Below are 23,292 nucleotides of genomic sequence, written 5' to 3' on the forward strand. Positions count from 1 at the left end.
AGAGCGAAGCTAAGGAGCTAATTGAGCTAATTCGCCCCCCCCACACACACACACACACACACACACAACGTGTGTTTAACTGCTGTTTCCGGTATCGGTGTTCAACTGGTGCCGCTCCAGATGTTTCACTACTGAGGATCAGTTGTCGGTTTAACAACCTCACAACACGACGACGACAAGGAGAGAGGGGGGGGGGAGAGAGAGAGAGGGAGAGAGAGCGAGAGAGAGAGAGAGAGAGAGAGAGAGAGAGAGAGAGAGAGAGTCACCGGCCGAGTTGACGTCTCGTCGTTGCGTCAAGTTGCTCGCGGTGGGACGCTAAAGGCAGAGCAAACCCGGAAGTCTCCCTCTGGCGGCCTTCAAAATAAAAGCCCTGTCAACATGGACGCAGCGGCGAGTTTTACTGCGGAAGGGGACGGCCGCCGCGGTGCCTACCGGGAGCTTTACGGTCTCGCGACGCTGGGGGGGGGGGGGGAGAGAGAGAGAGAGAGAGAGAGAGAGAGAGAGAGAGAGAGAGATTCCAACATTCAGTCCAACTTGTCCGCCGCTCCGCTTCTTTCTCCCGCAAACAAACTCTCGGGCCGCGGCGGCACCTCCTCCCACCTCCTACTGACCTCCTGGAGGAGGACCCGGACTCCAGGAATCCCGTCACTTTGCGACTTGCAACAACTTGACTTTTCTTTTCCCTTTTTTTTTTTTTTTTGTTTTTTGAGGGGAGACTCGTTACGCGGCGGCGCGCGCACCACAGCAGGAGCGCCTCGCGCGGCTGCCTCGAGCGCCGACACTCGTGCCATGTCCCGGACTATCGGCAGGAGGAGCAGCAGGAGCAGGAGGAGCAGCAGGAGGAGCAGCAGCAGCAAGAGGAGGAGGGACATACGCGTGTTTGGAACGAGTTGTGCGTGATTCAGGAGTTTGTTTGTGTGTTTGTTTGCTTGTTTGTTTGTACGTACTCCTCCTCCTCCTCCTCCTCCTCCTCCTCCTCCTCGGCTGAAGACGGACCGTGGGATCAATGCGGGTCCGGATCTCACCTACACGGTAGGACTTCGAGACCGCACGGGGGGGTGGAGGAGGGTAATTGATGACGCTGTCAGAACCAGGAGGTGTCTGGATCCGGTCCGAACCGAGCTAAGCTCCTCTGAGGGCTCCAGAGTTCTCTACAGAGGGAGAGAGAACTGCTCGGTCCGGAGAACCCTGGGGGTCTCAGAGGGAGAGAGAAGCTCGGCTCCAGAGTTCCTCACTTGGAGAACTCTGGAGGTCCGTGGAAGTTCAGCGGTTCAGAACGGTGCCGAGTCTGAACACAAAGAACTATTGGATATATATATATATATATATATATATATATATATATATATATATATATATATATATATATATATATATATATATGTAGTCACTTTACGGAGACTGTAAAGAACTGAAAGCAGCTGAAGAAGTGGAGAAGTGATGACAATGAGACGACAATCAGAATCTATTAAGTGTATTATTAATCACGCTGTCAGAACCAGGAGGTGTCTGTCTGGGTCCGGACCGAGCTTCTCTCCTCTGAGGGCTCCAGGTTCTGACTGGAGAACTCTGCGGGTTCTCCTTGGTCCGGCTGAGGAGCTCGGCTCGGCTCGGCTCGGCTCCTGATCACTGTTGTCGGGTTGTAACCATCGAACCGCCAGTTTGATTAAAGCAGCAGCAGCAGCAGCAGCAGCAGCAGCAGCAGGTGAGGCTGCAGTTCACAACCAGCGCCAGTTGGAATGTCGCTGAATGTCGAACATCTCGGTTCTTCTGAAGGACGCGTGTGAATAGCGTCCACGATCAAGGCTTTAGTCTCCAGAGCGCCGTGGAAGTCCAGCGCTGGTTCGGAGCTTCACAGGCGGAGAACTGCGCCGAGTCGGAACAAAGAAGAAGGGATAAAAGGGAAGGAAATAAATCACGAATTAGGGATGAAGTCACTTGTAAACTACAAAACGAGTAAAAAAAAACACCTGAACGGCGGAGAAGTGATGATACGAAAGGAGATGTGACGTCATGAGGAAGTTGGTGATGAAGAGCAGCGATAGAAGAGTCGGAGGAGGTGACTGAGCCGGAAGAGGTGACTCGGAGGTGACTCGGAGGTGACTCGGAGGAATCGTCACTTAACTTTGACAAACATCATTGGGATTGTTGAGGCATCATGACGTCACAGACTCGTCTGATGTGTGGGGGGGGCAGTGGGATAGCTAACTAGTAGGTGGGTGGTTTGGGGGGGGAGGGGTTGATGGGGGCTCATGTACCTGCAGCAGCACCATGTTCACCCTCCACACTGCTGAGTCACTGCTCACTTCTCTAGCTCCTCCTCCTCTAGCTCCTCCCTCTGTCACCTCCTCTAACACCTCGTGCAGCTCCTCTTCCTGTCATCACCTCCTCTAGCTCCTCCTCCTGTCATCACCTCCTCTAGCTCATGTATTGACACCACACACACACACACACACACACACACACACACCTGCTGGATGGAGGGTTGGCACTGTGTGAACTGCAGTAACGGCAGCTGACCTGCAGGGGGAGGAGGTGTCTGCTGAGGTTCTGATCAGCTGAAGAGCAGTCGGGTGGTTTCCACCTCCTGCAGGAGGTGAGAGGAGACGCTGCTGCTGCTGCTGCTGCTGCTGCCTGGGACACCTGAGAGGAGCATGTGGTCACATGACTGGCACGTTGCTCCGCCCACCTGTGGCCACACCCAGAGTCCAGAGAGTTCAGCACCAGTCGACCCCCTTTTCATTGTGTGTGTGTGTGTGTGTGTGTGTGACTGTTTTGAGGTGCGCTGTCCCTTTAAGGCTGATTTCCTGCTGAACAGCTGGAGGTGTGTGTGTGTGTGTGTGTGTGTGTGCAGGTGTCGTTCAGTAGCTGAGAGGAAAACACCCTTTGATGTGTTACACCGTCGTGCGACGCCCCGGGGCCACTGGCTGATTGACAGCGACGCTTCTGTCTGAGTGGGGCTGGAGGGGCGGGGCTTAGTTCCGAGAGGATTTAGTGTTTCTCCCTCACATGCCGTCACACGCACAGACACACACACTCACACACACACACTCACACGCTGGCTCGATGCGTCACTCGCATTGCGAACATTCCACCTGCTGCAGGTAGCTCCGCCCCCTGGTGGCTGAGTTGAACACCTGTGCACTGGGTCACAGGTGAGCTGCTGATGAGTCGACAGAGGAAGTGATGTCGTGGACAGGATGTCCGTCAGACTCGTGGTTGTCCGGCAGCGGGGAGAGGACCTGTGGTCACAAGGTCAAGGCCTCGTGACCTCCAGACACCTGTGACCTCCGGACACCTGGGCTGGAGGTCACAGGTGTAGCACCTCACCTCAGAGGCCTCACAGCGGGACGGTGGCAGGTTTCCCAGCCGGGATCTTCCTGCCTGGAGTCTGGATGGCCGTGCGTCCTTCACGTCCACCCATAAAACTGCTGACAGCACCATCTAGTGGGCCGCCGAGGCTGCACATGACCCGTGGTACCAGAGGTAGTGCTGCAGTATTTTACTGTTACCTTGTCATAACTCACAACGCACAAAGATGGCAGGTGAAGCCACCTGGAGCCGTCTGACCTCGGCTCCCTCCAGCCAGCTAGCGCAGGGGTGGATAAACTACGGCTCGAGGGCCACATGAGGCCCATCAAGCTTTTTCAATCCGGCCCGCCAAACTTGAGGAAGTGATGTTAGCAGTCAGTCAGTCATCACACAGCTGCAGAGCCTCCGTGTTTCCACTGTTTCCACAGTCATGTCAATAAAGAGCTGAGCTCGCTGGTGGTCCTGGATGGTTCTGGGTGGTTCTGGGTGGTCCCAGGTGGTTCTGGATGGTTCTACGTGGTTCTAAGAGCTCAGTGCCCTGGTGGTTCTAGGTGGTTCTGGATGGTTCTAAGAGCTAAACACCCTGGTGGTTCTGGATGATTCCAGATGGTTCTAGGTGGTTCTGGATGGTTCTACGTGGTTCTAAGAGCTCAACACCCTGGTGGTTCTGGATGGTTCTAGGTGGTTCTGGATGGTTCTACGTGGTTCTAGGTGGTTCTGGGTGGTTCTGGGTGGTTCTGGGAGCTAAACACCCTGGTGGTTCTGGGTGGTTCTGGGTGGTTCTAGGAGCTAAACCCCCTGGTGGTTCTGGGTGGTTCTGGGTGGTTCTAGGAGCTAAACACCCTGGTGGTTCTGGGTGGTTCTGGGTGGTTCTGGGAGCTAAACACCCTGGTGGTTCTGGGTGGTTCTGGGTGGTTCTAGGAGCTAAACACCCTGGTGGTTCTGGGTGGTTCTGGGTGGTTCTAGGAGCTAAACACCCTGGTGGTTCTGGGTGGTTCTCAGAGCTAAACACCCTGGTGGTACTGGATGGTTCTAGGTGGTTCTGGGTGGTTCTAGGAGCTAAACCCCCTGGTGGGTCTTCACAGACTCTGACTTGGTTGCAGCTTTGCTTCATCTTCCAGTGACATCACAGCAACATGTTTCCTCCACCAGAACACTGCCTCCATCTGCTGCTGCTCCGTTCCGCTCATGTATAGCTACGTATCTTTTCCACGTATGAGAGGAGTTGTGTGTTGTGCTGCCTCACTGGCCCCTCTTTACAAGCCATCGTGGCCCCAACCAGTCACAGAGTGGCGTGCAGGACCATGCGGGACCGTGGGACCGTGCAGGACCGTGTGGGACCGTGTGGGACCGTGGGACCGTGGGGGACCGTGTGGGACCGTGGGGGACCGTGCAGGACCGTGTGGGACCGTGCAGGACCGTGTGGGACCGTGGGGGACCGTGTGGGACCGTGCAGGACCGTGTGGGACCGTGGGGGACCGTGCAGGACCGTGTGGGACCGTGGGGGACCGTGGGGGACCGTGCAGGACCGTGTGGGACCGTGGGGGACCGTGCAGGACCGTGCAGGACCGTGTGGGACCGTGTGGGACCGTGGGGGACCGTGAGGAATACCTGAGGAATACCTGCGGTCGACCTCAGCAGCAGAGTCATGCAGGCACCGCAGAGGCGCTCCTGTTTGTTTCCTGGAGTTGAGACGGATTCCCAGGAAAGCCGCAGGCAGAACAATAAGTGGGAAAATCCTGCCTGCGAGGCGACGGCGTCTTCTTCGGAGCGCCGGCTTTCCTCACGAGGTCGTCGGCCTTCCGTGACTCTGTGGTTTTTCCCCCGTGTGTTTTTCCACAACTTGTGCCAGAGTTTTAGAGCCATACCTCTGCGGTCGTAAAGCTGGCTGTAAAAACTCCTTTTACTCTTTTAATTGTGCTGCTGCTGCTGCTGCTGCTGCCGCCACATCAGCAGCAGCAGCAGCAGCAGCAGCAGCAGCAGCAGAGCACCCTGGGAGAAAATAACAGCTTGTGCTTCCTCTCCTCCTCCTTCTCCTCCTCCTCCTTCCTCTTCTCCCCCAGCAGCTGATACGTCCTGGGAGTGATGCACTGGCTTCCCCTGGTTGCCATGGTGATCGCCTCGGCCCTGCCCTTCCCTCAGAACCCCGCATCCAGGATCGCCGCCGCCGCCACGGAGCCTGGCGCCCGGAGGCGTGGCCAGCCGCCGCAGGTGGACGACGGCCACGCCCACAGAAACGCCTCGCAATCGGTGCTCGGCGGCGCTCGCGCTGACGGTCGGGTCTTCCCGGCAGGAGGAGCGACTCTAGCCGAGCCGAGCCCGACGCAAGGGTCAGAGGTCGTTCCCAAGGACGCCCCCCCTGTAAGCGGCGGGTACGTGGGCCTGACGGAGGACTTGACGGACCTGCGAGGGCAGCGGGAGGCGGAGCTAGGACCTCGGACCTCGGACCCCTCGGAGGAACCGAGGGGAGGAGCTGGAGCCGGGACCGCAGGCCGGGGCTGGTGGACCTCCTGGGACAATGGCGGCCCGCACCTGGACCCTGGGACCCTGGTGGAGGTGGACCAGATGTTCCTGGACGCTCACCCGCGGGTCCTGTTCTCGCCGTCGCCCCGGCCGCCATCCCGGCCGCCGCCGCTCCTCCTGCTGGAGACGGGCCTCCTCCCGCTGGAGGAGGACGGGTCCAGGGAGGAGCACGAGGACTGGGACGGGTTCTACTACGAGGGCCACGGGGACCGGGAGATCCCGGAGTCCCGGCGGAGGGAGAAACGCTCTCCACTGATGGACCCGCGCCGTGGCGAGAAGTCCGTGTGCGAGTCGGAGAGCGTGTGGGTGACGGACAAGACCAGCGCCATCGACTCGCACAACCAGCGGGTGGCCGTCCTGCAGGAGATCCAGACCCAGACCGGCCCGCTCAAGCAGTACTTCTACGAGACCCGCTGCCGCCGGCCCGAGCAGCACAGGCCGGCGCCGGGGGCGGGGCAGGGGGTGGGGGCGGGGCCGGCGGTGAGGCCGGCGGGGGCGGCGCCGGCGGTGAGGTCGGTGGGGACGGGCGTGGCCGGCGCCGGCTGCCTGGGCGTGGACAAGAAGCAGTGGCTGAGCAAGTGCAAGGCCAAGCAGTCGTTTGTGCGGGCGCTCACCAGGGACGCCAACAACCGCGTGGGCTGGCGCTGGATCCGCATCGACTCGTCCTGCGTCTGCGTGCTGCTGTCCCGGGCCAATCAGACGCCGGGGAGGGAGGTGCTATCCAGGAGGGGGCGGGGCTGAACTCCTCCCTGACCCCCTCCCCATCAACTGACTATTCAAACAAACAACAGACCTCAAGCGTAGTATTTTTTTAGCGAGAAAACGTGTAGAGAAGTATCTTTTGTACCATGTAAGTTATTTCGGATTAGCATGTTAGCAAGTATGATATTAATATATTCCCTTATGCATATATATGTATATATATATGTATACATATATATATATATATACACATATGTATATATATATATATACATATGTGTATATATATATATATACATATGTATACACATATGTATATATATGTATACATATGTGTATATATATGTGTATATATATATATACACATATGTATACATATATATACATATGTGTATATATATATATATACACATATGTATATATATATATATACATATGTGTATATATATATATATACACATAAGTATATATATATATACATATATATATATACATATGTATACATATATATATACATATGTGTATACATATGTATATATATGTATACATATGTATATATATATATACACATATATATACACATATGTATATATATGTGTATATATATATATATATACATATGTGTATATATATATATACACATATGTATATATATGTGTATATATATATATGTATATATATATATACATATATATATATATATACACATATATATACACATATGTATATATATATATACATATGTGTATATATACACATATATATACACATATGTATATATATATATACATATGTGTATATATATATATACACATATGTATATATATGTGTATATATATATATGTATATATATATATACATATATATATATATATACACATATATATCCACGTCTCATGTGTCCCACTATAGCGCGTATGTGTGTATGTATGTATGAGCTGTGTATACCTGATTGTATTTATAGAGTAAATCACGGTCTCACAACGCCACCTGCTGACAGGACAGGGTGAGGAGGGGTGGGGTGGGGTGGGGGGGTTAAAGGTCAAGGTCACACGGTGTCCGTCGGTGGAAACTTGAAGAATGTAATTTATACCGAGAGTTTTTGTTTGTGCGTCTGCCTGCTAATAAAGGATCTTTGTACTCTTGGAGGTGTGCGGCGCCGGGCAGGTGTGCCCTGATTGGAGGAGATGGCCTTGCATTGTCTGACATCACCACCGTGTTCATCATCATCATCATCATCATGATCATCATCATCATCATCATCAGCAGCATGTTTTATTGTTTTCCACAGATGATTCATTTGAAGGACGATCACTAGAACTCATGGACTCGTCTGGTTGCACAATCCGCTCTCAAAATGTACACACAACAGCGGAGCATATATCGCAATCAATGAACAAAGTATTTCTTCTCGCGTCCACCCCATCGTTTTGTCACATTCATCTTTTTTTCTTTTCCAAAAGGAGTGGACCTGAGGAGGTGGAGGGGGGGGGGGGGGGGGGGGCGACGTGTACACACAGTTTATCCCATTTGCACCTGCGCAAAAGAAACAAAGATCGTAGAAAATGAAAAAAAAATAATAATATACAACTGAAAAAAATACACATTTACAAATCTGAGCCCGCCCCCCACCCCCCTGCAGGTTTATCATACAGAGATATATTATTTCTGAAGGACGCCTCGGGCGGAGGAACAAAGACTTCAAGGTCGTCGTGCTTTTTTTTCTTCTTTTCTTTTTTTCGCTCGACATGCATCGTAAACACAGAGGCTAATAGATTCTTCCTGCGCGCCACTTCCTGCCTCCCTCTGGCCCCGCCCCTTTTCCCCACTCTCTCCCCCCCCAGCCCAGAGAGGAGATCCAGCTTGTTATGGCTTGTGTGTGTGTGTGTGTGTGTGTGTGTGTGTGTGTGTGTGTGTGTAGTGAAATGATGCTAAGATGCTACGTCGGCGCTCAAACTTCGCTAGCGATGCTGCGCTGCAACTTTTATCTCCTCTACTGTTTGATTTCCTGCTCGGCTGACAAAGTCGTGGACGATTGGAACATCACGGTTGCCACTAGCTAGTTGGATTTCGTGGATTATTTTTCCATAGGCTTTTTCGAGTTTTTTCGTGGCTTTCCTTTTTTTTGAATTTCGTAAAGTTCCCGTTTTTCCGAATAACTGCGACAGAATCTGGAACGTCGTCCGAAAAACTCTTAGCGGCGGCTCCACACTGAGCGGTCAGTTTGAACTCGGCGTGAACCTTTCGGAGAGCAAGCGCGGCGCCAACACGGACCTCCGCCACCTCACCTGGCTCCGCCCCCTTCAACACCTTTGATCTCCACAATGGGCCCCTTCAGGAGACATGAATCGGCCTATCAGCTTTCCAGGTGCCGGCGGAGGTCCGCGGGATTCACTCCACACCTGGGGGGGGGGGGGTTCCGGGGGGGTGGTGAAGGGGGTGGGGGGTGGGGGGGTGACGCCCTGACCCACAATGCCTCCTGATACCAGACACTGGCTCCAATTAGTGGTTGGAATCACCTCGGCAGGGAAGCAGCTTGGCTCGGGTGAGGGAGGGGGGTCTGGGGGGGTCAGAGTGTGTGTGTGTGTGTGTGTGTGTGTGGGGGGGGGCAGCCATACATTCTTCTTGTCTTGCTCCACCTTCTGGTTCCTTCTGTTATTGCAGAGAGGCGGCGGCACCGGCGTTCTTTTTACTTTGAAGGTCAGAAAGTCTCCCCTCCTCTCCTCCAGGGGGAGCCAGAGGGCCGCCCCTGACCACACCTCCACTGGCTGTCCTGCTGAGACAGAGACGGTGACGGTGTGGCGGCAACTCCCATCAGCCACCACTGCCCAACCCACCCCTCCACCCCTCCACCCCTCCCCCTCCCCGCGTGGTGGGCGTGTCACCACTCACCTGATCAGCAGGAATTCAGCAGGAGTAGGTCCTCACTGAGGCCGCCTCCCCCCGGGACCCCGAGCTGGCTGTGGGTGGAGACACAGAGCGAGACAGGGCTCGTGATCAGCAGGAGGAGGAGCAGGAGGAGGAGGGGGAGGGGCAGGAGGAGCAGGAGGAGGGGGGAGAGGAGGAGGGGGAGGGGCAGGAGGAGGAGGAGCAGGAGGAGCAGGAGGAAGCTACTAAGTACCAGTTACTAACGAGCAGACTTTTATTGTTGTAGGATGCAAACAGAGGGCTAAGTGGCAGTCGGGTGTATGGTTCGTGGCGTGTCGCTGGGCGTGGCGGCTCACCGTCGGTCTGGACCTTCCTCAGGGTGACGGCGGGGGGCGTGGCCAGGGGCGTGGCCAGCGCAGAGGCACGGAAGTTGGCAGGCAGCGTCTCGGCCGAGTCGGCGGTGACGCCGCGCAGGTCCTTCTCCCGGAACATCTTCCTCCAGGACGGCGAGCGGCTGAAGGTCTTGGTCCCATCCTGCCGCACACCACAAGCCAGGTCACATGACTCCGTGACGCCACACACACACACACACACACACACACACACACACACACACACTCTAGCGGCTGACCTCGTCGGGTCGTCTCTCCGTGCCCGTGGAGAGGAGTGAGTTGTACTCCTGCTCCAGGAGCTGCCGGGCCTGCAGGAAGAGGAGGACACGCAGTGAGGCAGCAGTTAGCCCTGGTGCTAGCTAGCCTAGCCACAGCAGAGCCAGGTGGTGGAGGTGGTCTACGGCGCCCCCCCCCCCCCGCCACCACTGGGTCAGACGGTGCAGCGGCTCCTCGAAGGATCAGACGGGACTTGTTGACGGACCTTCAGGCGAGTCGGAGGCTTTGTTCTCCCAACTTCCTGTCGCCGCCGCCGGTGCAGCCGCTTCCTGTCTGGACTTGAGTGCGGAACCTGACTGCTGGATCAAAGCCGGAGGTGTTGGCACGAGGCAAACAGCAGCTAATTATCGGAGCCACTTAAAGCTAATCGGTAGCGATGCAGTGGCCCCGCCCCCTCCTGACGCCCCAGGGCCATGTCTCCAGAGACAGCAGGGACTTTCAGCAACATCACCACGAGCCAATAAAAACACCTCAGAAGCATGATTGACATGTTTTGGAGGCTGTAAAGAAATTAAAAAGTTAACCCAGCGTTGTCCAGGGTGACCAGAGGGGACCTGGAGTGACCTGGGGTGACCAGAGGGGTGACCTGAGTGGACCTGGGGTGACCTGGAGTGACCTGGGGTGACCTGAGGTGACCTGAGGTGACCTGGAGTGACCAGAGAGGTGACCTGGGGTGACCAGAGAGGTGACCTGGAGTGACCTGAGGTGACCTGGGGTGACCAGCGAGGTGACCTGAGGTGAGCTGAGGTGACCTGGGGTGACCTGGAGTGACCTGGGGTGACCAGCGAGGTGACCTGGGGTGAGCTGGGGTGACCTGGGGTGACCAGCGAGGTGACCTGGGGTGAGCTGGAGTGACCTGGGGTGAGCTGAGGTGACCTGGGGTGAGCTGGAGTGACCTGGGGTGAGCTGGAGTGACCTGGGGTGAGCTGAGGTGACCTGGGGTGAGCTGAGGTGACCTGGGGTGAGCTGGAGTGACCTGGGGTGACCTGGGGTGACCAGTGAGGTGACTTGGGGTGAGCTGAGGGGTGCAGCAGGCCGGTTCCCACCTGTGTGTTCTGGTTGGGGATCTGCAGCAGCAGCGCCAGGTCGGTGTAGTCGAAGGTGTCGTCCAGGGCCAGCAGGGCGCCGTGCACGCCGCTCTCACGCAGGTTGTGGGCGTACTCCTTCAGGCCCAGGGTCTGCGCCCAGCACATGACCCGCTCGTTGGACCACACCATCACATCTGCAGCGGTGCACACTGGCTGTCAGTACTGCAGTGACCTGGACCACTGACAACCCTCACAGACATCTTCAAGAAATGATGAGCGCTTGAATCATTACATAGCGAGCAGCGTTAGCATGAGCGCAGCGTTAGCATGAGAGCAGCGTTAGCATGAGCTAACAACCTGCTGCAAACTACCACCAGGAAGTTACCGGCTTCTAAATAGCAACTACTAACTGCCAGCTACAAACTAGCAGCTACTGACTAGGAGCTACAAGCTAGCAGCTGCTAACTAGCGGCGGCTAGCTAGCGAGTGCGGGCCCAGTCAGCTGACCTGTGCTGTGCAGGCTGCTGTCCTCCCGCCGTCTCTCCAGCTCCTTGCGGTCGTAGTTGAGGCGCTTCAGGCACATGATGCCGTAATGCAAACTGACCCTGGAGACCACAGGTGAGACTCAACATCACAGCGCTGACTCACCTGGGGCTGCTGGGAGGGCGGGGCCACCTTTGACCCCACCCGCCCCTCACACACACACACACACACACACACACACTGCTCCAGTGAAAGGGCGGTCGAGGCGCCTGGAGGTCACACGCACACCTGGCAGCCGCTGCTGTTCCCACGCTGGCCCCCTCCCCCGCCCCCAGGCTGCGAGTGGGCGGAGTTCGAGCCCCCTCACCTGTGGAAGCTGTCGACCATCTTGAGTTGGCCCCTCAGCTCCTTCTTGGTCAGGTGGTCCAGCATGCGGGCGTCCACCAGCGACTCCATGAAGTAGGAGCGGTACTGCGGCAGCCCCAGGCTGGGCAGCCAGTCGTTGCCCACCCACTCGTGGTTCATGTCGCCATAGGCCAGGATCTGTGGAGGGGGCGGAGTCTGGTGAGCGGGCACCGCCTGCCCCAGGGTGGGGAGGGGAGGGGGGAAGTCAGGGAGGAGGTGCTGGATCTTACCTGGTCCCAGCTGAACTCCTTCAGCTCCTGCAGGGCAGCAGCCACGTCCGGGGAGGGAGGTGAGGAGGTGTGGAGGTGAAGAGCAGGAGGAGGAGGAGGTGAGGGAAGAGGAGGAGGACAAGGAGGAGCAGGAGGAGGAGCAGGAGGTGGAAGGAAGAGTGTGTTAGTGAACGGGTCATTAGTCGGAGACACAAGTGAGACGGCAACGGCCTGGGAGGAGGAGACAGAGGAGGTGGGAGGAGGTGGGAGGATCAAGAGGATCAAGAGGATCAAGGAGGAGGAGACAGGAGGGGGGGTGGGAGGATGGAGGAGAAGGAGGAGTAAGAGGAGGTGGGAGGATCAAGGAGGAGGAGACAGGAGAGGGGGTGGGAGGATGGAGGAGAAGGAGGAGTAAGAGGAGGTGGGAGGATCAAGGAGGAGGAGACAGGAGAGGGGGTGGGAGGATGGAGGAGAAGGAGGAGTAAGAGGAGGTGGGAGGAGGTGCTGGTCAGCTGCTCCACTCTCACCGGAGGCTTGGTGGCTGCGTTCAGGGACTCCATCTCAGCGTGGGTCATCCACACGTTGCTGGTCGACTATCAGGAGACAGCAGACACGCTAACACGTTAGCCACCACGGCGCTAACCACCTGACCTGTCACCACAGACCCTCTCTGGAGCTCTGAGTTAGCCCTCTGTTTGCTGCCAAGACGAGGCGGGGCAAACGCCTGCCTTTGGTGTGCGGTCACTGCCTTCTTGTGACCGCCCACATTCCCGCCGCCATGAGGTCACCACCTGGTCTTTATCCAGCCAGAGCATCAGTCCTGGCTGAAGGCTGTAAACAGAGGGCTAACCTGCTAGGTTAAGTCCGTGCTAGGCTAACCCGGTGCTAGACTAACCCGTTGCTGGGTTAAGTCTGTGCTAGGCTAACCCGGTGCTAGACTAACCCGGTGCTAGGTTAAGTCTGTGCTAGGCTAACCCGGTGCTAGTGCAGTGCTACTCTCTCACCGAGCGAGTGCTTGTGGGTGCTGAGGGGCTGGTGAGCGACACCATCTCCTGGATGGCCAGGCGCAGCTTGAGGCGGTGCAGCGGGTTGCTGATGCCGATCTCCCTCTGGATCTCCTGGTCCGACAGGTTGGCCATGATGGCGCCGCTCTTCACGTTAGCGCGGCAGGCTGCCACGTACCAGGCCGGCATCCCCACCCACAGCTGCAGGGAGACACAAGAGGGCAGCACTGACACCTGGTCCACCGGTGACACCTGGTCCACCGATGAGACCTGGTCCAGCGGTGAGACCTGGTCCACCAGTGACACCTGGTCCAGCAGTGACACCTGGTCCACCAGTGACACCTGGTCCACCGATTAGACCTGGTCCAGCGGTGAGACCTGGTCCACCGGTTAGACCTGGTCCACCTGTCAGACCTGGTCCAGCGATGAGACCTAGTGCGCCAGGACCCGGTGTTCCTAGAGGTCTGCAGTCGGTCTGTACCTCCAGCCAGGACACCACTGTGGGGCCGTCCCAGGAGGCGAAGGGGAGTCCTTGGTGACACGCCTCCTCCAGCAGCTCATGCCTGACCAGGAGGAGAACAAGTGTTACCTTCAAGCAGTCAAGAGAGGAGACCGAGCCACAGAGACCCCCCACTGACTTCTTCTTGCTGCGCCGGTCTTTGTCCGCTGGTCCCAGGGTCCCCGACTTGTTCGCCCCCATCTGGTCTCCGGACGCCTGTTCTTCAGACGGCGTGGATGCTGAGGGAGAAGACCAGAGTGAGAAGTCACGTCAGGTGGACCGTGTCCTGATCTCCCGGTCCCCCGGTTCCCCCTTGTCCAATTGTCCTGGTCTTACCCAGGGAGGCGGAGCCCTCGCGGCCCGGCGGACCCAGACGTCCCTTCTCCTTCTTCCGAAAGAGGCGTCCGATGGAGGACTTGATGCTATTCCTCTTGCTGGACTTGTGCAGGGAGTCCTGGCTGCTGTTGGAGCCGCTGCCGTCCGCAGACAGGCTGGAGAGGAGAGGGACCAGGCTGGGGGTCAGAACCAGAGGAGATCACACTGCCTACACCTAAACAAGTCCAGTTGTTTTCGGCCATGTTGGAGAGGTCTTTCCAAGCTGAGGTCTTTCCATCAGCAGGTTTTATTGGTGCAGTTCTAGGGGTCATGATGGAAACACAGCTCGTGTCACCACAAACCTCTGGTACCATCAACCAGCGTGGCGGAGTGGTGGATTCTGGGTAACTTTAAACTCAAACAGAAAACTGAAATAAAAACTAAAAGGTCACCGAGTGGCTCAGAAAGAACGACGCGACGATGCCACTGTGATGCGACGGCGCTCACTTCCTGTAGCCGCTAGCTCCACCAGGGGAAACAAGATCACAGAGAATCGAATGGAATTCTAAAGCACGTCGGAAGTGAGCGGCGACTCCCCTGCCTCACCTGCGGAAGTCCCGCGGGTCGTCCAGCGTGGCGCCGGGGTGCGTCAGCGCCATCCTGTCCAGCCGCAGGGCGCGAGGTGTGGAGGGCGGCGTGGAGTCCAGCAGGGCCAGGGCTCGCTCGTCCTCCTTGTTCTGGGAGGAGACACCGGCAGAGTCAGGACCAGACCGGTCGCCTGGAAGCAACCGCTGAAGCCGCCGTGGAGAAACACTGCGGCTGTGGCTCTGCTCACACTTCACACAGCAGTCACAGCAGGTAGAATCATTCAGGCAGGAAGTATAGAATAATGTCTATCCATCTAGTAACTATCTAGTATCCATCTAGTATCTATCCATCTAGTATCTATCCATCTAGTATCTATCCATCTAGTATCTATCCATCTAGTATCTATCCAGTATCTATCTATCTAGTATCTATCCATCTAGTATCTATCCAGTATCTATCTATCTAGTATCTATCCATCTAGTATCTATCCAGTATCTATCTATCTATGTATCTATCTATCTAGTATCTATCCATCTAGTATCTATACAGTATCTATCCATCTGTCTATCTAGTCTCAGATGTATCAGTAGGAAGAATCGTTCAGGCAGGAAGTATCTGTCTGTCTGTCTGTCTGTCTGTATGTATGTCTATCGATTGAGTATCTATCTAGTATCTCTCTATCCATCCATCTATCTATCAATCTAATGTCAGTATGTAGACCGCTGTAAATTTCCCCACTGTGGGGTCAATGAAGGCAATCTATTCTATCAAGTATCTATCTATCTATGTATCTATCTAGTATCTATCTATCTGGTATCTATCTGGTATCTATCTGGTATCTATCTAGTATCCATCTAGTGTCTATCTAGTATCTATCTATCTAGTATCTATCCAGTATCTATCTAGTATCTATCCATCTAGTATCTATCTAGTATCTATCTGGTATCTATCTAGTATCCATCTATCTAGTATCTATCTAGTATCCATCTAGTATCTATCTAGTATCTATCTAGTATCTATCTAGTATCTATCTAGTATCCATCTATCTAGTATCTATCCAGTATCTATCTAGTATCTATCCATCTAGTATCTATCTAGTATCTATCTGGTATCTATCTAGTATCCATCTATCTAGTATCTATCTAGTATCTATCTAGTATCCATCTAGTATCTATCTAGTATCTATCTAGTATCTATCTAGTATCCATCTAGTATCTATCTAGTATCTATCCAGTATCTATCAATCTAGTATCTATCTATCTAGTATCTATCCAGTATCCATCTAGTATCCATCTATCTAGTATCTATCTAGTATCTATCTAGTATCCATCTAGTATCTATCCAGTATCTATCAATCTAGTATCTATCTATCTAGTATCTATCTAGTATCTATCTATCTAGTATCTATCCATCTAGTATCTATCTAGTATCTATCTGGTATCTATCCAGTATCTATCTAGTATCTATCTATCTAGTATCTATCCATCTAGTATCTATCTAGTATCTATCTAGTATCTATCCAGTATCTATCTAGTATCTATCTAGTATCTATCCAGTATCTATCCATCTAGTATCTATCCAGTCTCAGGTGTATCAGCAGGTGCTTCAGGCAGGAAGTCAGTGATGTGAAACTCGGTGGATCCGGTGGATTTTCATCCTAATTTACAATGTCGCCGTATTTAGTTTTGTGCTGCTGCTGTATTTTATTGTGAAAGGTCAACGTGACCTCTCGGCTTCAGCAGTGTTCAGCTGTCAAATCATGAAGCAGATTTAATCTGACACTACCATGAACTAAACGCAGGTGTACTTTAAATACCTGCAGTGTGTTTGAGAGCCAGTTGGGTTTTCTCCACACAGAGACACTGGAGACACCGTGGTGACGGCCACAAGGTTCAGTTTCTCTGTTGCTTCCTTTGAACCGACGCCAAACCTCCTGATGCTGTCTGCTGGGTCATGTGACCGTCCCTCACATTCCTTCTCGTTGACTCGGGTGTTTACTGGGTCGCTGTCAGTCATCACATAAAATGAATCGCCGCCACCACCACCCCCAACGCCAGCGGCACCACTGGCCTCTGATTGGCCGGCTGAGATGAGGAAGTACCTGCAGTCTGTCGCCGTCCCGGGCCGGCGAGTGCGGCAGGAGGGGCGTGGAGTGTCCGGAACTGGGTGGGGAGGGCGAGGCCAGGGTGGAGGAGGTGATGGAGGTGGAGAGGAAGCCCCGCCCACCGCCGTCCCTCTGCAGGGAGGAGGGCGGGGCCTCCAGCGCCACGCTGACGCGGCTCTCGATCTCCTCGGCGCGCAGCTCCGTGTTCTCCTTCTCCTCCTGGATCAGCCTGCACGCAGCCACACGCCATAGCTTAGCTTAGCTTAGCTGAGCTTAGCTTAGCTGAGTTTAGCTGAGCAGCTGCAGTGTGCTGCTGTAACAGCCCCTCTGCACCAGGTGGGGGCGGTGCTGCGCCTTACTTGATCTCCTTGTTGATGGCCTCCAGCTGCTTCTGCAGCATGATGGCCAGTGTCTGCACGTCCGTCTGGCCACTAGGGGACAGCAGCTCCGAGCTGTCCTCTTCGTCGGAGCCCACCACCTCCAGGCCGGGCTCCAAGCCGCCGCCGCCGCCGCCACCGCCGCCGCTCAGCAGCGCCCCGCTCTCCCAGTCCTGGTACTGCACAGGAAGCAGACAGGGAGAGTCAGGAACAGCAAGTGGCGCTGCACTGGCGCGGCCTGTGGGCTCACGGCCCCTCACCTTGGTGGAGTCCTCGCGGGCGGAGCTCCAGCGGGTGCGCTGACTCCGCCTGACCACGCCCCCTGCGGTGGCGCTGCTGAAGGGGTCCAGGTGGGAGGCGCTGGAGGGGAGCGAGCCGCCGTAGGAGTAGCGCAGCTCCAGAGCGCTGCCCGGCAGGGAGCGGCTACACACACACACACACACACACACACACACACACACACACACACACACACCAAGACAACCAGGTCAGCCCCGCCACCAGGGGGCAGCGCTCGGAAAACACTGCGACGCAGGTGAATCATCGGCAACTTCGCAACGTTTGACTTGAAGGAAATAAAACACACGGCTGCCGTTGGGACGGAGGAGGGGCTTCTTCTCAGCCCCTCCCACCTCCACCCCCGCCCCCTGACCGTGTGCTCACCTGGAGTAGGAGCCGCCGGGTCTGGATCTCAGCTGGTCCACCTCCAGCTGGAGACGCTCCAGCTCAGCGATCAGCTGGTCCTGCAGGACACACACACACACACACACACTTGAGCAACAACAACAACAACAACAACAACAACAACAACAACAACAACACACTCAACGGCGGCACCTTATTGGTCAGAAGGTCGTCCTGCAGCTTCTTCATGTTGGACAGTTCTTCTGACAGAGCGTTCTGCACACAGAAGAAGAAGAAGAAGAAGCATTGTGACTTCTGGGGACTCTGCAACATGTGTTGTAACGTGTGACTGTAAGTCTGTAGCAGGTGAGCAGCACATTCATTGGTTGCTTGGTTGGTAGTTTGGCACTACGGCAGCAGCAGAGGGACATTATTGCTGCAGAGCAGAGACGGATTAATCTCCTTCATCTTCCTTCTTTCTTCCCCAGTTTCTGGATTCCTCGACATTTGGTGGGCGTGGCCTGTGGCGCAGGTGTGTGTGTGTGTGTGTGTGTGTGTGTGTGTGTGAGACTCACCTTGTCCTCTAGCGCTGCCATCCTCTCCTTCAGGTGCAGCTGCAGCCGCTCGTTGGACTCGGACAGCAGCTTGTCCACCGTGTCCGACAGCCGCTTGTTGTGCTCGTCGTTCATCCGCTCCCTCTGCCGGGCCTGTAGGGGGCGCCGGCGAGTCAGCCGGGGAGGGCAACACACACACACACACACACACACACACACTCACCCGCTGCAGCTCCTGGTTCTTCTCCTCCAGTTGCGCCTCCATCTGCCGCAGTCGCTCCTCGAAGTTGCCGTGGCGTTCCTCGGCCTGCGGGGGGCAGCGGTGAGTCGGAGCCGCGTCGCCACAGCAGAACAAACAAACAGAGAAAAGTGAGAGAGCTTCTCGACAGGCGGCTGACGTGTCGGTGCACGCCGCCACCGGCGCCGCCGCTGCCGTCCTGCCCCGACACGACACGAGCCTGCACTCGACACCGAGCCCAGTGTGTGGAAATAAACAGAAAATACCACAACAAACACAACACAACACAACACAACACAACACGTGAAATAAGAAAATATCATAAGATAAAAAGCAGCATTCAGCTAAACATTTTTAGTTCCTATGTGTGTGTGTGTGTGTGTGTGTGTGTGTGTGTGTGTGTGTTATATATTTAAGGTATTTATTATCCTGTTTATCCAGTTCTTAGTAATCATTTTGCTGCCCTCTGCTGCTGCTGTTCCGCTATGACGCCTCCTCTGACCAATCAGAACCTTTCATTTGCGGCGTTGCCAACTTTTAGCCGCCTGGTTGCTACATTTAGCCGTATTCAGCACCCTCTAGTGACCACAGCGACAAATCTGGTGTTTTTCTGCCGCTCTCGGAGACTCAGCGACTCTCTCAGCTGACCTTCTGACCTTCTGCGCACCAGTTGTGCCCTCCACCCCCCCCCCCCCTTTATTCATCTGTGAGTTATTCCTCCCTCATACAGTATGATGATGCACAAGACCAAGTGTCATGCAAATGAGGCAATGACGTCATTTAGCCACGTTGAGCCGCTAGCTACAACACAACACACTCTGTTCATTGACACACACACACACACACACACACACACACACACGTTCCACGGGCCTGCACCACTCAACATGCCAGCACGGGCCCACACACACACACAGGCCCACACGCCCACACACACACGCAGACCTTGGTGAGTGCTGCCACCCGCTGGGCGAGCTGGGCTTCGATCTCCGGCAGCGTCTCGGCTCTCTGCAGGGTCTGATGCAGCTTCTGCTTGGCGTCGTCCAGACGCTCCTGCAGCTGCCGGTTCTTCTCCTCGCTCTGAGGGGACACGTGGGGACGGGGGGGCATTGTAACTGAGGACTGGTGGGGAGAGGGGGCGGGGCTACCAGCCACCACTGACCCACCAATGACCACCCACCTGTCTGAACAGGGACTCCTTGCTGGCCAGCTCGTTCTCCAGCTTGTCCTTGACGTCGTGGAGAGACGTCGCCTCCCGCTGGGCACTCAAGTACCTGCACCCAGAACACAGTGAGCGCTCAGGGCCGAGGCAGGCTCAGGTACACACACACACACACACACACACACACAGTCACCTGCGCTCCAGCGTGGTGATCCTCTCCTCCATGTCTTCCCGCTGGCACAGCGCCTGGAAGATGGAGAGAGGAGAGGAGGAATGTATACAATGTTCAGTAGATACGTGTCAATAAAGAGCGGAAGACCCTGTTCAGTAGATACGTGTCAATAAAGAGCGGAAGACCCTGTTCAGTAGATACGTGTCAATAAAGAGCGGAAGACCCTGTTCAGTAGATACATATCAATAAAGAGTGGAAGTCCCTGTTCAGTAGATACATATCAATAAAGAGCGGAAGACCCTGTTCAGTAGATACATGTCAATAAAGAGCGGAAGACCCTGTTCAGTAGATACGTGTCAATAAAGAGCTCAGTAGATACATGTCAATAAAGAACTGAAGACCCTGTTCAGTAGATACATGTCAATAAAGAGCTGAAGACCCTGTTCAGTAGATACGTGTCAATAAAGAGTGGAAGACCCTGTTCAGTAGATACGTGTCAATAAAGAGCTGAAGACCCTGTTCAGTAGATACGTGTCAATAAAGAGCTGAAGACCCTGTTCAGTAGATACGTGTCAATAAAGAGCTGAAGACCCTGTTCAGTAGATACGTGTCAATAAAGGCTTCAGAGACTCTGCTTTGGTTGCAACTGGGCTTTGGTTCATTTCCAGTGGACATTAAATATGTTTTCTACATATTGTGGGGTCAGGTGGGGTCAGGGGGTGGGGTCGTGTGTGTGTGTGTGTATGTGTGTGTGTGTGGGGGGAGGTGCTGGACAAAGCTCCTCCTCCTCTCTCACCTCCTTCACGTCCCTCTGCAGCTTCTGATTGGCCTCCTCGGAGCGGGCCAGCTCCCTCCTGGCGGCCGTCAGCTGCTCCTCGATCTCGCCCACCTGCAGGGGGCGACGCACGCACGCGTGAGTGTGTGCGGGGGCGGGGGGGTCCGAGGGGTCGGGCTCGGTGGGAGGGGCTCCTACCTGTCGGCACATGAGGGCCAGCCTCTCCTTCAGCTGGCCCAGCTCGGAGCGCTGGCGCTCGATCTCGCCCTCCCGCTGGCGCTCCGCCTCCGCCTCCGCCTCCGCCTCCGCCTCCACCTCCACCGCCGGCCCGTTGGCCAGCCGCTGGCAGGGCAGAGCAGGAGGAGAGGCCGTTTACGCTGGCTGCTTTCACCCTCCAAAACAAACCCCCCCCCCCCCAGTTACCTCCTTGCCATTGTCCAATCCCTGCTGCCGCCGTTTGATTTGCTCCCGTAAGGACACCACCTGCAACCACCAGCAGGGGGCAGAGAGATCAGCCGCCAGGTGTGTGTGTGTGTGTGTGTGTGTGTGTGTGTGTGTGTGTGTGTCGTAGGGATGCAACCACGGCGCCGCAAGCACAACAAGCGAAAGATTAGCGAGTTTCAGGGCCGTAGTTGGACTGTAGTTCTTCCCTGAGCTGCTGCACTCTGCTGGTTGTGGTGCGTTGTGTTGTTGTGTCTGTTGGCTGCCACTTGGCAGCAGTGACGTCAGCCTGCGTGGTGTTCAAAGCCGTGATGGCCTATCGAGCGGCGGCTGGTTGCAGCTGAGGGGGGTTGGGTTCCGGCACCGGCACCGGAACCTGAACTGCACCACTAGTCTGCGCTGCTGAGCGGATCTACTGCTCTGTGACCCTGCTTCGCCTCGTGGCCCGGGCCGGGCCGGGCCGGGCTCGCACCGCTCACCTCCTGCGAGGACGACTGCAGCTCCTCCTCCAGCGAGGCCACGCGCCCCAGCGCCACCCGCAGCCTCTCGCGGACCTTCTCGTCCAGAGCCTTGTGGTGCTCGAAGAGCGACTTGAGGGCGTTGAGCACCTCCACCTCGCTGGAGGCCGGCGGCTGCCGCTTCATCACCGTCATCCTCAGGCTGCGCTCGTGCCGAGCCACCAGGCACTCCAGGTGCTCCAGCAGCAGCTACAGGGGGCGGGGACAGGAAGTTGAGGAGGCGGAGGAGGAAGTGGGGGACGGGGGGGGAGGGGGGAGGCGGAGGAGCACTGACCCGGGTGTTGTTCCGCTCCGCCTTGAGCTCGGCGATCTCCTCCTCGCGCTCCAGCAGCTGCTCGCGACACCCGTTCAGCTCCTTGGTCAGCACCGCAAACTCCTGGAGGGACAGCAGGGGGCGCCGGCACAGGGCTCAGGGTTAGGTACCACTGACCTCTACTGATCCGAGGAAGAACGACAAAGAAGAACCGCAGAAGAAGCAGAACCACAGAGGAACTACAGGGGGAGGACCACCCGGAGGGGGCGGAGCCTTACGTGGCAACCCGGCTGTGATTCTGAGAGGTGTCGCCCTCTAGTGATGAAGGTCCTGCTCCACTGGCACAGCTTACGACCCACTGTGGCCCGCCAGCCAACAGTTGGACCACCCCTGGACTGTCTAGACCAGGGGTGGTTCTGGGATGGTTCTAGATGGTTCAGGGGTGGTTCTGGGATGGTTCTAGGTGGTTCTAGGTGGTGGTTCTGCTGGTGGTTCTAGGTGGTTCTAATGGTGAAACTACCAAACTGCAAACTACGTATTATTTTCTTGCCAAACACTCCATCCATCTGCCCCCCAGGTGCGGTGCTGCAGCTGCTGCCTCTGCAGCGCCCCCCCCACCCCCCCCAGGTGCGGTGCTGTACCTGCGGCAGTGCGATGGCCAGCTGCCTCTGCAGCCCCTCCTTGTCGTGTCCCAGCTGCCTCAGCCGCAGGTGGGCGGTCCCCAGGCTGTCCTGCGTCTCCCTCAGACACTCCAGCAGCCGCTCGCGCTCCGTCAGCATGTTGACCATCAGCCACTCCAGGTTGGCCGAGCTGCCGCCGCCGCCGCCGCCCTCGGGGTCCCGCTGGCCCCCCGAAGTCCCGCTGCCGCCGCTGCCCCCCCCTGGGGAGGGCGGGCCCCCCCCTCCTCCTCCTCGGCCGTCCTCCGAGATGGTGGGCATCACCTCGCACATCATCCTCGCGCCTCAGTGGGGGGGGGGGCGGTGTCTGGTTGGCTGGCTGGCTGGCTGGTGGGGGGGTGGGGGGGGGTGGAGGTCTGTGCTGTGATTGGGTGAAGGAGGTTGGAAAGGTGGTGGTGGGTGGGGCTCAGGGGGGAGGGACAGGCGAAGGTGTGGACTGTGCGGCTGGGGTTGGGGGGGGGGCTGTGGTTGAAGGCGGGGAGGGTGACCTTTGACCCCCCAAGTGTCACTGAGCTGAGTCACCAACCTGAAGAAGAAGAAGAAGAAAGGAGAGAGGTGGTGACACACACCTGCCAACAGAACAAACGTCACGTGCCAGGTTGGTTGCACGTCAAGATAACCCCCCCACCCACCCACCCACTATGGCGGCGATGACGTCACGGAGCGACTGCTGCTGCTGGTGAAGCGGAGAGAGCGTGCAGGTGCGTGTGCGTGTGCGTGTCATGGTGAGGATGGGATGTTGGTCATGATGGGGGGGACGGGGGGTTGGAGGGGTGTGAGTGGGGGGGAGGGG

At 56.1% G+C, this 23,292-nt stretch overlaps 2 protein-coding genes across 5 annotated transcripts; one reads left to right on the plus strand and one right to left on the minus strand.

Annotated features, from left to right (window-relative positions):
- The first annotated feature begins 486 nt into the window (after positions 1 to 486).
- Positions 487 to 6,756, plus strand: ntf4 (neurotrophin 4). 2 transcript variants are annotated; one of them, XM_076049454.1, is made up of 2 exons: positions 487 to 1,032; positions 5,376 to 6,756. In XM_076049454.1, exon 2 carries the CDS (start codon positions 5,398 to 5,400, stop codon positions 6,574 to 6,576), a length of 1,179 nt encoding a protein of 392 aa, XP_075905569.1. In that variant the 5' UTR covers positions 487 to 1,032; positions 5,376 to 5,397; the 3' UTR covers positions 6,577 to 6,756. The 2 variants fall into 2 exon arrangements, with proteins under 2 accessions (XP_075905569.1, XP_075905568.1); XM_076049453.1 differs by having other exon boundaries at positions 5,379 to 6,756.
- Positions 6,757 to 8,610: 1,854 nt separating this feature from the next.
- On the minus strand, positions 8,611 to 22,834 carry LOC142903678 (liprin-alpha-3-like). Of its 3 annotated transcripts, none has more exons than XM_076049449.1 (30): positions 22,464 to 22,834; positions 21,844 to 21,945; positions 21,531 to 21,758; positions 21,034 to 21,093; positions 20,809 to 20,952; positions 20,632 to 20,724; positions 19,857 to 19,909; positions 19,682 to 19,775; positions 19,447 to 19,581; positions 18,487 to 18,570; positions 18,285 to 18,416; positions 17,923 to 17,985; positions 17,749 to 17,828; positions 17,346 to 17,508; positions 17,068 to 17,264; positions 16,706 to 16,937; positions 14,623 to 14,753; positions 14,038 to 14,192; positions 13,841 to 13,940; positions 13,684 to 13,765; positions 13,203 to 13,403; positions 12,726 to 12,791; positions 12,220 to 12,429; positions 11,952 to 12,127; positions 11,609 to 11,706; positions 11,120 to 11,295; positions 10,037 to 10,105; positions 9,762 to 9,939; positions 9,430 to 9,497; positions 8,611 to 9,310 (listed from the first exon to the last, which is right to left on the minus strand). In XM_076049449.1, the coding sequence occupies exons 1-29, from the start codon at positions 22,773 to 22,775 to the stop codon at positions 9,445 to 9,447; spliced, it is 3,867 nt and encodes a 1,288-aa protein (XP_075905564.1). In that variant the 5' UTR covers positions 22,776 to 22,834; the 3' UTR covers positions 8,611 to 9,310; positions 9,430 to 9,444. The 3 variants fall into 3 exon arrangements, with proteins under 3 accessions (XP_075905564.1, XP_075905565.1, XP_075905567.1); XM_076049452.1 differs by having other exon boundaries at positions 8,612 to 9,310; positions 12,220 to 12,246; XM_076049450.1 differs by having other exon boundaries at positions 12,220 to 12,246; positions 17,068 to 17,508.
- Between the last annotated feature and the right edge of the window lie 458 nt (positions 22,835 to 23,292).

Source organism: Nelusetta ayraudi, unplaced genomic scaffold (genome assembly GCF_046127955.1).
Source record: "Nelusetta ayraudi isolate G7.1 ecotype Tasmania unplaced genomic scaffold, CSIRO-AGI_Nayr_v1 ptg000115l, whole genome shotgun sequence".
In the NCBI taxonomy this organism is placed as follows: Eukaryota; Metazoa; Chordata; class Actinopteri; order Tetraodontiformes; family Monacanthidae; genus Nelusetta; species Nelusetta ayraudi.